This window comes from Pelodiscus sinensis, chromosome 5, assembly GCF_052426305.1.
Source record: "Pelodiscus sinensis isolate ZL-2025 chromosome 5, ASM5242630v1, whole genome shotgun sequence".
Taxonomy (NCBI): Eukaryota; Metazoa; Chordata; order Testudines; family Trionychidae; genus Pelodiscus; species Pelodiscus sinensis.
This window is the reverse complement of record NC_143056.1, coordinates 14937306-14950762: the sequence shown is the minus strand read 5'-3', so window position 1 is coordinate 14950762 and position 13457 is coordinate 14937306. Positions and strand designations below refer to the sequence as shown.

Genomic DNA, 13457 nt, shown 5'->3' with positions numbered 1-13457 from the left:
CCCTTGCTGCAGTTTAAACCCATTGTTTTTTGTCCTATCATCAAAGGCCAAGGAGAACAATTCCCCCCTCCTCCCTGTGACACCCTTTTACAGGAGTGGGCAATAATTTTTGGTGGGGGGCCACTCCAAGATTTTGGCAAGTGGTCGAGGGCCACACTTTTCTGTGGAGGGGGGTGCAGGGCACGGGGTAAGGGACTGGGGTGCAGGAGCCAGTGTAAGCTCTCAGAGGGTGTTTGGGTGGAGGAGGGGGTTGTGACCTGGGTCAGGTGATTGGGGTGTAGAGTCAGGGAGGAGGTGTGGGTGCAGGAGAAAATTCTGTCCTGGGGGAGGGATGTGCAAGGGGGTGCAGGGTCTGGGAGGGATTTTCACCTGGGATAGGGGGTGCAGAGGGTTTGGATAGTGATCTGGGGGAGGGAGTTGGGGTGCCAGAGGCAGGTGCTGGCTGGGAGGAGTTTACCTAATTGTCTCCTGGCCGGCAGCCCCAACCTGCTTGAAAATACAGGCTGCTCTGTCCAAGTGGCTCTCAACTCCAGCTGCCCCAGTCTTGCAGGCCAATCACTCAGCTCTGATTGGCTGGCTGTTTCCAGCCAGTAAGAGCTGAGAGATTGGCTGAGGTCAATTCTTATTGGCTGGTTGTTTCTGGCCAATAGGAGCTGAGGATTGGGTTGGTGGTGGGGAGATAACATGAAGCCTTCCCCTTGCTGCAGAGCAGAGAAATGCAGGGTCTGTGTTAAACGCAGCAGCTGCGTGTGCCTGAGGGTCATGGCAGGGTGGTCCGCGGGCCGTATCTGGGCTCCAGACCATATTTTGCCCAGCTTTGCCCTTTTAGATACCTGAAAACCACTATCATGTCCCCTCTGTTTTCTCTTTTCCAAACTAAACAAACCCAGTTACTTCAGCCTTGCCTCTTAGCTCATGTTTCTAGACTTTTAATCATTCTTTGTTGTTCTTCTCTGGACTTTGTCCAATTTCTCCACATCTTTCTTGAAATGTGGTGCCTGGAACTGGACACAATACTCCAATTAAGTCCTAATCAGTGCAGAGTAGAGTGGAAGAATGACTTCCCTGTATCTTGCTCACAATACTCCTGTTAATGCATCCCAGAATCATGTTTGCTTTTTTTGCAACAATGTCACACTGTTGACTCTCATTTAGCTTCTGGTCCACAAGCTTGTGTTCCCCATGACCCTTTTTGCAGTACTCCTTCCTAGACAGTCGCTTCCCATTCCGTATGTGTGAAATATATTGTTCCTTCCTAAATAGAGTACTTAGCATTTGTCCTTTTTAAACTTCATCCTATTTACCTCAGACCATTTCTTCAGTTTGTCCAGATCATTCTGAATTTTGACCCTATCCTCCAAAGTAGTTGCAGCCTCTCCCAGCTTGGTATCATAAGCAAACTTAATAAGTGTACACTCTCTATGCCATTATCTAAATAGTTGATGAAGCTATTGAATAGAACTAGTCCCAAAACAGACCCTACAGAACCCCACTTGTTATGCCCTTCCAGCATGACTGCGAACCATTAATAACTACTCTCTGGGAATGGTTATCCAGCCCGTTATGCACCCACCTTATAATAGCCCCTTCTAGGTTGTATTTGCCTTGTTTATTGATAAGATTAGGTGAGACCATATCAAATGCTTCACTAAAGTCTAGGTATACCACATCCTCCACTTCTTACTTATCCACAAGACTAGTTATCCTATCAAAGAAAGCTATCAGATTGGTTTGACATTATTTGTTCTTTACAAATCCATGCTGACTGTTACCTATCACCTTATTTTTGTTGTTGAATTTGTTTTTAAATTCAAAAATTTGAGAAACTTTAATTAAGTTAGTCCTAATAAGGAATGGCTTTAATTTAAAAATGAAAAAAATACTAGTCACTTTTGGTATTTATTGACAAACCTAGAGCGGTGTCATTGGTTACTTAGTTTAGCATTTCATTTCTAAATACCACTTACTTCTATTGTGAAATGTAAGGCAAATATTGCTAAGACACATAACAATGAAATATCCACATACTCATATGTTTTGCTCTAGGTTTCTGTTTAGTAATTTGTACTTCCCATTTTTAGTTATAGTTCGTATAAAGGTGTCATAATAATCATGCGAATTCTGGAAATGATTGAGCCTGTTCTTAAAAATAACCCTTTGTTATTTTGTTAATTCCTGAAGACAAATTGGACATAACATATCAGAACATGAGTCTTTTAGTATGTTTTGAGCCTGTAATTGAAATGGATACTGATAAGATTAAACAGTTTCCCCCAAGAGAATTTGTACAATAAAATTGAAAATCTAAACGTTTTGCCCGTATAAACAATTCAGTCAGAAAGCTAAAATCCTATTGTTTCTGTAGCATTTCCAGCTATTTTCTGTTGTAGATGAAATTCAGAATTTTTTGGAAGGGTAAGGTGTGTGCAGTTCATTGGGTGGACTGGTTTTGTTTTTTGTTTTAAGGCAGATCTTATTCAACATAATGATTTTGTTTATAACCTGTCTAGGGCAGATAACAAAACTCAATTTCCCTCGTGAAATTGCCATTTAAATCTCGGGCTTCATTTGCAACTTCGAATGCCTACATTAGCAGGGCTCGACAAATAATACAATCTACTCGCCCAGAGCGAGTAGATTGTAACCCGGAAGAGCCGGGTTCGGGCAATCTGCGCATGCGCAGAACGATCAGCGCATGCGCAGATCACTGGACAGCGCGGCTGGCAAGCGGGGCTCGCCGCGGTTTGGCGAGCCCTGTACATTAGCCTCCCTAGTTCAAACTAGGGGGCTAGTGTAGACATATCCTTATTCGGTAAATATAAGGCAATTTGTATTTGTGTGTGTGTTGGGCGGGAGTAAATGGGTGACAACTCCTCCTAATTGTCATCAATATATACTGCTTTATTTATTTTTGTTACTGTTAGATTTCCTTTACAATTTTTTTGATTCACTCCTGTCTGTTACCATCAGATCAGATTATTTCAGTTGCCAAGGCTCCACACACTTCTTTCTTCTGGAAGCCTTGCCTGTGTTCTGAAGTGTTTCAAAATTTTTTTAGTGAATGATATTTCTTTTCACTCAGTTGCTTACTTTGGTAGGTCCCCATCCATTTTTGTTCTATCTGCTTAAATTATGTCTTCTTAAAAATAAGAATATTATAATCCTGAGGTCAGAGTTTAAAGTGATCTTTGCCAATGGTATTATGATTGTGCTGTTTTTTATTTCCAAGTATATACAGTAACATGCTCTAAAATTATACGTTAATTAGGATTCCTTGAACAGCTGAAACTGTGATAAGCTTTTTCCTTGTTTAGAGTACTTTTTAATATGTCTGCAGTTTTTTGTGATTGACTAATATCAGGAGTCCAATTATACAGTTTCTTAAACTATTCTTTAGATGACTGTTTTCTGTAGTATAAATGTTAAGTTTTATTTTTTTCCTCCACTAATGATACATTATCTCTTACACTTCTGTAGCCATACGTATTTATTACTAGCAGATGTACCTGGAGTTGCTCAAGTCTTTAACCTTTTGTGTGTGTGGAGTGGTGCGCATGATTCAGGAGTTAGCACACTGTGCAGAGGGTGCTGGAGTCAGGGCAGGGGGCTGGGAGATGTGGGGGGCTGAGTACAGAATGTGGGGATGTAGGACTCAGGGCAGCGAGTGGTGGGCTTGGGGTAGGAAGTGTAGCAATCAGGGAAGGAGGTTGTGGAATGAGGAGGGGCTCGGTATGAGGTTGGTGTGTGGGGAGCTGGAGTGAGGGTTTGGGGATGAGCAGTGGCTCAGGGCAGGGGGCAGGTGATATGAAGGGTGCAGCCAGTGGTTCCCTTGGGGGGGGGGGGCAGCGCTGGGGCTGTGCTTCTCCCAGCCCCCTGGGAGGAGCCACTACCAGCCCATTAAGCCCCCCTCCCCTCCGACCTCCCACCATTCTATCCTGAGCCCTGCACCTCCCAAAAAGTGCCCTGACTCCTGCTCCCCAGGAGTGTAGCTGCACTCTCATTCACCCCCTCAACCCCCCCCCCCATTCCGGTGCTGTGGCTTGGGGGAGGGGTTTGGACTGAGGCTTGGGGGCAGAGGGGCCACTTACCAGGACCGGTGGCCTGCAACATGCAGCGCTCAAGGCCCAGCTGACCACGCTCTTACTGGTGAGGTCACCCCCCCTCCCCCGTGGTCACTCTGGAGTATACCTGTTGCTCATATTTGCTGCCTCCTGTGGTCATTGCAGAGCATAACTGTTGCTCCTGTCAGACCTCTCCCTTTCTGTGTAATGGAAAACAATTGGATTCCAGGCACATCTCATTGAGCTGGCATCATCAAACCCTGACTTTGGTTTAAGTTACGATAAGAGGAAGCAGCATACCAAATTCAGTGGTCCTAGCTCTTTCCGTTTACGAGGAGTTCTTGAACAAATGGACACTCAAACTCCTGGACAGACAGATGCACATTTCTAAAATACATAGTACGATTATTATAATTATTGTTATTCAAACCAAGGGGACAATGTGACTTTTTAGACCATTAAGAAAAACAAGGTCCAGTAATAAGGAGACTATTATGAGTACACTTGGGAAAAAAATCTCTAATTTGTGAGATAGTCCTCATATTAAAGTACTGGAATTAGCTTTCAAACTGATAGAATGTCGAATCGAAGAATCTTTTTATGTGCAACCACTGTGAAATCAAAATCAGATCAAGTATATACACATAGTTGTAAACAACTATGAGTGGTGGGAATTATGCATGTAGGAGAGATGAGAGAAGCATTTGGGAAAGGGAAGCTCTTCCTATTTAAAACCCAAATGAAAAACCTACCTTCCCCCAGGTCAGACATCAGTATAATTATCTATTTACATGTTTTGAAATGGAAACAAAAATAGAAAAGAGAGCTTGAGCAAGTTGGTAGTGTTCATAAACCACAAGTGGGCTCAAAAGTCCTGTTACATACACTATGTGCCTGTCTCAATTCAGGAAATTGGGTCATGCCCTTAAAGATTTTGAGAACTAAATTGACAGGACCTTGTTCAATGAATTTCTATTTTGTAGCTAAACTCTTTATTTTCCTACCGTCTCTGGAATGTCACCAGTCCAAGTCCTCTGCTTAACAAGATAATTGGAATAGTAATTGATTCATTTATTTAAAGGCTCGACTGTGGCTACTTGAATTATGAACACTCCACAATACATTTTCTACAGAATACATTGGCTGGTATTCATACAGTTGACTAAATACCTCATCTCTATATTGACTCCTTTCAACTTTAATTAATTCCTTTTCGGTTTCTGTATTAAAAGTTTAATTTTAATTTCTTTAATTTTAAAAACAATTTTATTGTGTGTTTATTTTATTTTTGTTAATAATGAAAGCAACAGATTTGTGTAACGGCTGTGTGCACACTCATATGCAAACTGTATAAAATAAAGCCAGTTTACCATGTCTTGTTAGTCATCTGAAACTTGCATTAAATTTTCTTTTTCAACAGCTTTTGGAGCTATTTGACAGTGAAGATCCCCGAGAACGAGATTACCTTAAAACAGTCTTACACAGAATTTATGGCAAGTTTCTTGGTCTTAGAGCATTTATCCGAAAACAGATTAACAATATTTTTCTACGGTAAGTTTTGAGGGAAAACAGTTGTATTATAAATGTTTTAAGAAACTAGGTATCTATTTATTTTTTATCTTTATTTGATAGGTTTGTTTATGAAACTGAACACTTCAATGGTGTAGCTGAACTGCTGGAAATATTAGGAAGGTAAATAAACCTTTACATAATAAGCCATCTCAAAGAGTTATGCTGAAAATTTCAGGGCTCATTTAAAAAATGATCCTAAACCCTCATTCTGAAAACAGACTTGTGCACATTCTTAGGTGTCAGTCTTAGCATAACTCTTTGCAAAGAGGATTTAATTGTGTGTAGATTGCAAAATACAATTTTTTTTCTTACATTGTTCCCCGTGGCACTTCATTTTGCCGTGTACATTTCAATTTTTTGCTTGAGCACACTAAGCATCTGTTAGGGTGTTGGTTTCAGTGTGTTGGTTATCAATATAATTGTAAAAACTTAAAAAACAACAAATAGTCTAGTAGCACCTTAAAGAATGAAACATGTAGACGGCAGCATGAGCTTTCATGGGCACAACCCGCTTCTTCAGATGACAGGAATATTAGAAATCCATATCCAAGGAAAAATAAGGGAAGGGGGTGGGGGAGGAGGGAAAAAAGAAAAAAGGAGGGGAGGGGAAAAAAGGGGGAGACAGTGAGTAGAGGGAGACAGTTCAAATAGTTACAAGAAGCTGATAAGAACAGTTAAGTCATTAGGATGTGGAAGATGGTGTGTGAGCCAGCCACTGTAATGTCCCTGTTCCTACCATTTACATAAGAATTAAACTTGTGAATGAAGTTGAGTTCCAACCATTTTCTGAGTATTTGGCTTGTGGAATTGGCCTGAAACAAAATGGTGACTTGGAAATCCATTAATTAGTGTCCAGGCAGATTAAAGTGTTCTCCAACAGGTTTTGTGTATTTCAGGGTTTCCCAACGTATGGGTCGGGACCCAAGTATGGGTCACCATTACATTTCAAAAGGTTCGCCAAGTGTCTTTCCAGGTGTCTCTGCTCCCTTCCCCCCGTTTTTGAATTGCCTTGGGTCACCAAGTTTTCCTGAATTGTCAAAATGGGTCCCCATCTGGAATAGGTTGGGAACAGCTGATGTATTGCCTTTTCAGATATCTGATTTGTGTCCATTAATTCTTTCCCATAGAGACTGTCCATTTTGGCCAGTATACATTGCAGTTGGGGCTTTGCTGGCATTTGATGGCATACACCACATTAGTGGATGTGCAGCTAAATGAGCCTCTGATTTTGGTGGCTGATGTGGTTGAAATCGCTAGTGTAGATGTGTGGGCAGGCCTCACTCTTAGTCCTTAGGGGAAAGGCCAGTTCTTGCCTACAGACAATCCCCTAATCTCAAACAAATTATTTCAAGTAACCACGCAACACATCTCCATCATAATCATCCAGGAGCCCACCCCTGCAATCAGCCCCAGTGCCAACTCTACTTGTACATATACACTAGCAATTTCATCACTGGACCCAACCATTTTGTTTCAGGCCAATTCCACAAGCCAAATACACAGAGAACTGGAACTCAACTTCATTCACAAGTTTAATTCTTTGCAAATGGTATGAACAGGGACATCGGCTGGCTCGTACACCATCTTCCAACAGGTTCCTCCTAATGACTTAACCAACCAGCCAAACAATGGAAATGCTAATTGTTCTTATCAGCTTCATGTAACTATTTGAACGATCTACTCACTGTCTCTTTTTTTTCCCCTCCCCTCCTTTTTTCTCTTTTTTCCTCCTTCCCTTATTTATTCTTGGATCTGGACTTCTAATACTCCTGTCATGTGAAGAAGTGGGTTGTGCCCACAAAAGCTCATGAAACCATCTACATGTTTTGTTAATCTTTAAGGTGCTATTAGACTATTGTTTTTCAAGTTTTTCCTATTACAGACTAACTCAGCTACCCCTCTGAAATATAATTGTAGTTAGTTCCACAGTTCATCAAAGAGTACCTTAAACTCTTTTATATTACCAAACAAATAGGCAAGGTCATATATACACTTGAATCTCCATATTCCCCTTTGGCTTTTCCCTGCTGCTCACATACCAGGGGATGGTGTCTGGGAGTAATGAGGGTGCAGAGACACATGTATCCCCAGGCGTGGGGCACCAGGTAAGCTGCCCATACCATCCCCCTCATGCTCAGATCCCTCAGCACCTGGCCCAGCAAAATTTTTAATATGGCAAACCCTGTTTCCCAGGATTGCTAAATTGAGGAGGTTCAAGTATATTAGGCAACAATATTGTACGAGTGATCATAGTTATTCTCATGTGAGCATTTAATTAGTAAATAGCAGTGACTAGAACTAACCTTGATCACTGGCTAGTGCAAATCTTCAGCACATATTATATTATCTGCAGTCTATCTTCTTGTGTAATTACTTTGATAGAAAATATTTGATAGAAACTATTTGTTCAGACCACAAGTACATTTTCTGTGATGTCACTAATCAAAATTTCCTTTTTTTTTTACTTCTAGTATTATCAATGGTTTTGCTTTACCTCTAAAAGCAGAGCATAAACAGTTTCTGGTGAAGGTGTTGATTCCTTTACATACTGTCAGAAGTTTATCACTCTTCCATGCACAGGTAGAAATTTATATTTAAAAAATCTGCTTGGTTAGAACACGACAGTAATATGCTTGATTGCTGTGGAAATATTTTGTTTAGCCAAAAAAAAAAATCTAAATGAAAACAAACACAAAAACCCACAGAAAACTTTTGTCATGTGTAATCAAACTGAAACAGATAGGTATTTAGTGAACTTAAATGCATTTTATAGGATAAATCTAGTGGAATTCATAGATATAGATATAGACTTTATGAATATAGCTCTATGGATTTCATATAACCTTTATATAATGTAAGATATTGTCTAGCACTGAAACTCTGTAGACTTTCCTGCCAGTCACCCAATCTTGCTATCCCTATAGTGAGGCTATCTTCTCCACTCATCCAGGCCCTGATTCTGCAACTAGAGGTCTGTTTTTGCCTCTTGCACTGTCATCTGTCTAGTTATCTATCTTGGTGATTCTTTACACTCCCATCCTTTTTGCACTTTGGCTCTAAATTGATCCTAATTTCTGCACTCTGGCCTTGTTTTCTTAATCTTTTTTGCAAATTTTTGGCTTTGTTGGCTCCACTCATATGAGTTGTCACAGTGCTGATGCTGCCAAAAGTGTAAAAGAAACATGTTTGCAGAACAATGAGCCTTTCACAATGTTGCTTACATGAGTACAGTTGGAACCCATAAAGTTCAAATGATTTCAAAATGTACTTGGACATATTCATTCCTCACTTTTCGTTTGTTTATTCTTTGTTAACTGCACCTTGGATGGAGTTGCGAATTCCCATGACTTCCAGTTTAAAATAGGATTTAGTTTAGAAAAAGATGTATAGTGAACTGTTCTAATTCCCTATTCTTTTTAATTCTGAACATGTCTTTTGAGTTCTTGTGAAAATGTCATAATTTTATGTTTATATATTTTTCCCTTTCACAGCTGGCATATTGCATAGTACAGTTTCTGGAGAAAGATCCTTCACTCACAGAACCAGTAAATATTTCTTTGATATATTTTTATTTTTTAAATATCAATTTTTCCTAGATGTGAAGTTGTAAAATTTAATGTAATTTATTTTCTCATTTGTAATTCAGGTCATTAGAGGTTTAATGAAATTCTGGCCGAAAACCTGCAGTCAAAAAGAGGTAAGTTCTGTGTTACTCTTAAGACTTAAGTAAAGAAGGAGTTTGATACATAATAAAAAATACATAAGATACATATTAAAGACACTTCTATCCCAGGATCATCCAGAGAGGGTTAGGTAAATAATATGGACAATTTTAAACGATATGGTGTATTTTGGCATCTGTTTAGCTCGTACAGGTGATTCTGTCTATATACAAACTGTCCTGTATTGAACATAATTTTGACTCTAAAGGTGTCAAGCTGATGATAGTTTCTTAGGCCATGTCTACACTACGAGTTAAGGTTGAATTTATTAAGGTTGCTTTCTTACCATCTGATTTTGTAAAGTCAAAGTTCCACTGTGCACAAGAATTCAATGTAGTTCGAAGTAGCGCATCCCCAGTAGGGAAACTGCAGTTGACTTTGTTCTGGGTTATGCTTCCGATGCACTCTGGGACCAAAACTGTGCAGCAGCGCATAGTTCTGGGTTCATGTTGTCAGCGTCCCATAATGCACTTGTCTACTACCACCAAAGCGAAACAGTCTTTTCGCACCCTTTTTTACCCTGATTACTAGTGCAAATGCCATAGCAGCATAAGCATGGCCCCCCTCATGGATCCCCTTGTGCATGAAAGCATTGTGATGTTGATGTCTGCCTTCATATGCCTAATGGTGGAGTATGTAGAGACTGTATGCACGTCACTCCAGGAAGAGGACAAATCTCAGGTAAGCCCTTGAGTTGAGTGAATTAGAAATGCACACAGCATTCAGTCCTATGGAAACAATGGAACACTGGTTCTGGTGCTGTCAGACAAGAATGGACTGGTGGGACTGCATAGTGCTGCAGATATGGGACAATCATCAGTGGCTGCAAAACTTCCGAATGTGCAAGGCCACTTTCATGGAACTTTGCAAATTGCTTTCCCTTGCCCTGAAGCACTGAGACACCCGAATGAGACCAGCTCTGACAGTGGAGAAGCGCATGGCAATTGCCCTGTGGAAGCTTGCAACACCAGACAGCTACCGGTGAATTGGGTATCAATTTAGAATGGGGAAATCTACTGTGGAGGCTGCTGTTATACACGTACCCAAAGCAATCGATACCATTCTGCTATGGAGGGAAGTGACACTTGGAAATGTGCATGTCACAGTGGAGGGCTTTGCCATGATGGGGTTCCCTAACTGCAGTGGGGTGATAGATGGAACACATATCCCCATCTTGGCACCTGACCACCTTGCCAAGGAGTACATAGTCCCTAAGGGGGGATACTTGTTGGTGCTGCAAGCGCTAGTGGATCGCAAGGGCCATTTCACTGACATCAGCATGGAATGGTTGTGAAAGGTGCATGACACGTGCATCTTTAGGAGTTCCTGCCTTTTCAGAAAGCTGCAAGCTGGAACTTTTTTCCCATACTGGAAAATTAGAATAAAAAAGGTGGAAATGTCACTAGTGATCCTTGGCAACCCAGCCTATCCCTTGTTCCCGTGGCTCATGAAGCTATACGTGGACAGCCTGGACCACAGTAAGGAACAGTTCAACTACAGACTGAGCAAGTGCAGAATGGTGGTTAATTGTGCTTTTGAGTGTTGAAGGGAAGATTTAGGAGTCTACTGACTAAGTTAGTCCTCAGCAAATGCAACATTGTCTTTGTGGTGGCAGCCTGCTGTGTGCTCCATAATGTTTGTGAGAACAAGCAGGGAAAGTTATCTGACTGGGTGGGAAGCTGAGGCAAAGCGCCTAGCCCAGGATTGAGCAAAATATGGCCGGCGGGCCAGATCCGGTCTGCTAAGCAACTGGATCCAGCCTGCAGATGCAGCAGGGAACCTCAGCCAGACTCCCTGCTTACCTCACCCACCCCTGCACACCGCTCAGAAAAGTGGCTGTCGGGCTGTTTGTGTTTAACAGCTGTGAGCTGGCAGGGGAGACTTCATCTGCTGCCCCCACTTCCAGCACAATCCCATTGGTCAGTTTCTAGGCAGTTGGAGCTGCCTGTTTGAAGAAAAGGCAGCGCGTAAAACACCTCCACCAGCTCAGGCTCTTATTCACAGACTCACATGGCCCCTGCAGCCTGTGCAGGGAGGCTGCCTGAGAAATACGCTGGGCTGCTGGCTGGGAGTCACTCAGCTAAGTCTCCTAGCCAGATTCTGCCTCTGACACTCCAGCCTCTCCCTCCCCCCAACCCTCTGCCCACAGCTTTTACCCCCCTACCCCACATAAGCCAAACCCTCTGCCCCCTCCAAGCCCATATCTCCTCCCAGACTCTACCCCAGTTCCCTGCCCCAGGTCACAAATCTCTCCTGCCGTAAGTCACACCCCAAACCCCTGTACTCCAATTCCTTGCCCCCAGGTCATAATCACTCCTGCTTTAGATCACAACCCAAATCCCTGTGCCTCCTCCTGCACCCCAGTCCCATGTCCCAGGTCACAACCAGTGTTCCATCTAACATTTTCCTTGGGCGGGTTGAATTTTCTTTTGGACAGGTTGAAATTTCTTATGTGCAACACCAATATTGAGGTAGTGTGTGGATGTGCACCACCAATACAAAGAAAAACCAACACACATAAAATAACTTCCATATGTGTGGAAGAAAATACATTGAAACACGGGATATTTAACAAGGAGTAATGCTTACAATATTTAATATTAATAAAAAGAAAATTAACACTACCCTTGGAGTACATGCTTCATCATCCTTTCTCCCAAAATGCATATTATCCATACAAGTCAAGTAGAAATAGTATGTGCAAGGAAAGCATGACTAATACAGTATTAACTGACACTGGAAAGGAGAATAAAAGGCATTCACTGAGGCTTATACAATTTCGCTGAGGAATTTTTAGTCTCCATGCTATTAACACAGATGAAAATTCTCTCACATTTTGTGTGTCACCATCTCAAAGAGGAGAAGCAAATTAAACATGTGGTTAGGGTTTGTAGACAGATGCAAATGTTTCAAAGAGCTTGCAAATAAGGTTTAATCCTACAAAACTACTAGCATTACACCTAGTACTTGCTACTTCTGACTCATAAGAACCAGAACTCTACCACATAGTAAAGGTCTAGCTTTAATGTAATACATTTTACCATATATTAATTAATAATACAGGATTTAAAAAATCATTAAGATCAGAGTTTTAGGATACTCCGGTATCCCGGAAAAGCTCTGCCATGTCCAAGGAATGTGTTTGCTTTTCTGAATTTTTTTTTGGAAAAGCAGACACGTTTTTTCCGCATCCCTGTATACCTTTTTTTACAAGGAAGAAGGGATGTTCAGAGAGAGGGTTTTTTTTCTGACATTTGGCCCCATGTAGACAGGCCAAATGTTGGAAAAGCCTCTTTCAGAAGAAAAGCGGGAGAAGATACTCAAGTTGCGGTTCGCAGTTTGCATATCTTTCTGACTTTTCTTTGTAGTGTAGACACAGCCTGAGATCTGCAATACTCAAACTTCGGTTAAAATTTTTTTTCTTTCTTACCGTAAGCCATTAACACCTATGTAAATTTTGAAATGTAATCATGCAAATGTCCTGGCACATACACACATGCCATACAACCTGCCTTCAACCTGGCCACACAGAGAGGATGGCAGCAAGTGAGTCATGACATCCCAGACAATCTGCCCTCTGCTTCCACCTCACTGCACAGATGCCAGCACACGCCCACCCCCCTTTTTTCCCCTCCTACCCCATACAGTCAGCCCTTTACCTCCCTTCCCAGCCCAGGAGGCTTGAGGAGACTGCTGGGTTTCTGCCTCTGCCCCCTCTCTCTACTTGCATGTGGTACTTTCCAAACTCCCCTCCCCTCAGGCTCTCCCCCAAGCCAATTAATTAATTATTCACTCCCCTCCCCACCTCCAGCCACTTATTCTCTCCTTATCTCCCTCCATATCTGCTCTGGGATCTCCTCAGTTCAAGCACATAGCTAGCACCGATAAGCTGCTGCTTAGAGACACTCCACCCCCATCGGTCAGCCGAGCTCCCTACCTGCTCAAAACCTCTGAACCTAAGAATGGGGCTCAAAAAATAGCTGTGCAGGTGCACAGCTTACAGGAAACTTAGGTCACAACTGCCTCCACCCATACTCTCTCCCAGACCCCACACCACCGTCTTGTACACCAATCCTTTACCCCAAGCTCCCTTCTGCACCCA

At 42.0% G+C, this 13457-nt stretch overlaps 1 protein-coding gene across 6 annotated transcripts in view; it reads left to right on the top strand.

Annotated features, from left to right (window-relative positions):
* PPP2R5E (protein phosphatase 2 regulatory subunit B'epsilon) overlaps window positions 1-13457 on the top strand; it is a 122230-nt gene that overhangs the window by 96596 nt on the left and 12177 nt on the right. For all 6 annotated transcript variants that reach the window (XM_006110756.5, XM_089778330.1, XM_089778329.1 and 3 more), the window contains 5 exons: window positions 5482-5612; window positions 5694-5753; window positions 8105-8213; window positions 9125-9178; window positions 9280-9330. In XM_006110756.5, coding sequence (XP_006110818.1) covers window positions 5482-5612; window positions 5694-5753; window positions 8105-8213; window positions 9125-9178; window positions 9280-9330 — 405 coding nt within the window. The remainder of the gene's footprint in view (window positions 1-5481; window positions 5613-5693; window positions 5754-8104; window positions 8214-9124; window positions 9179-9279; window positions 9331-13457) is intronic.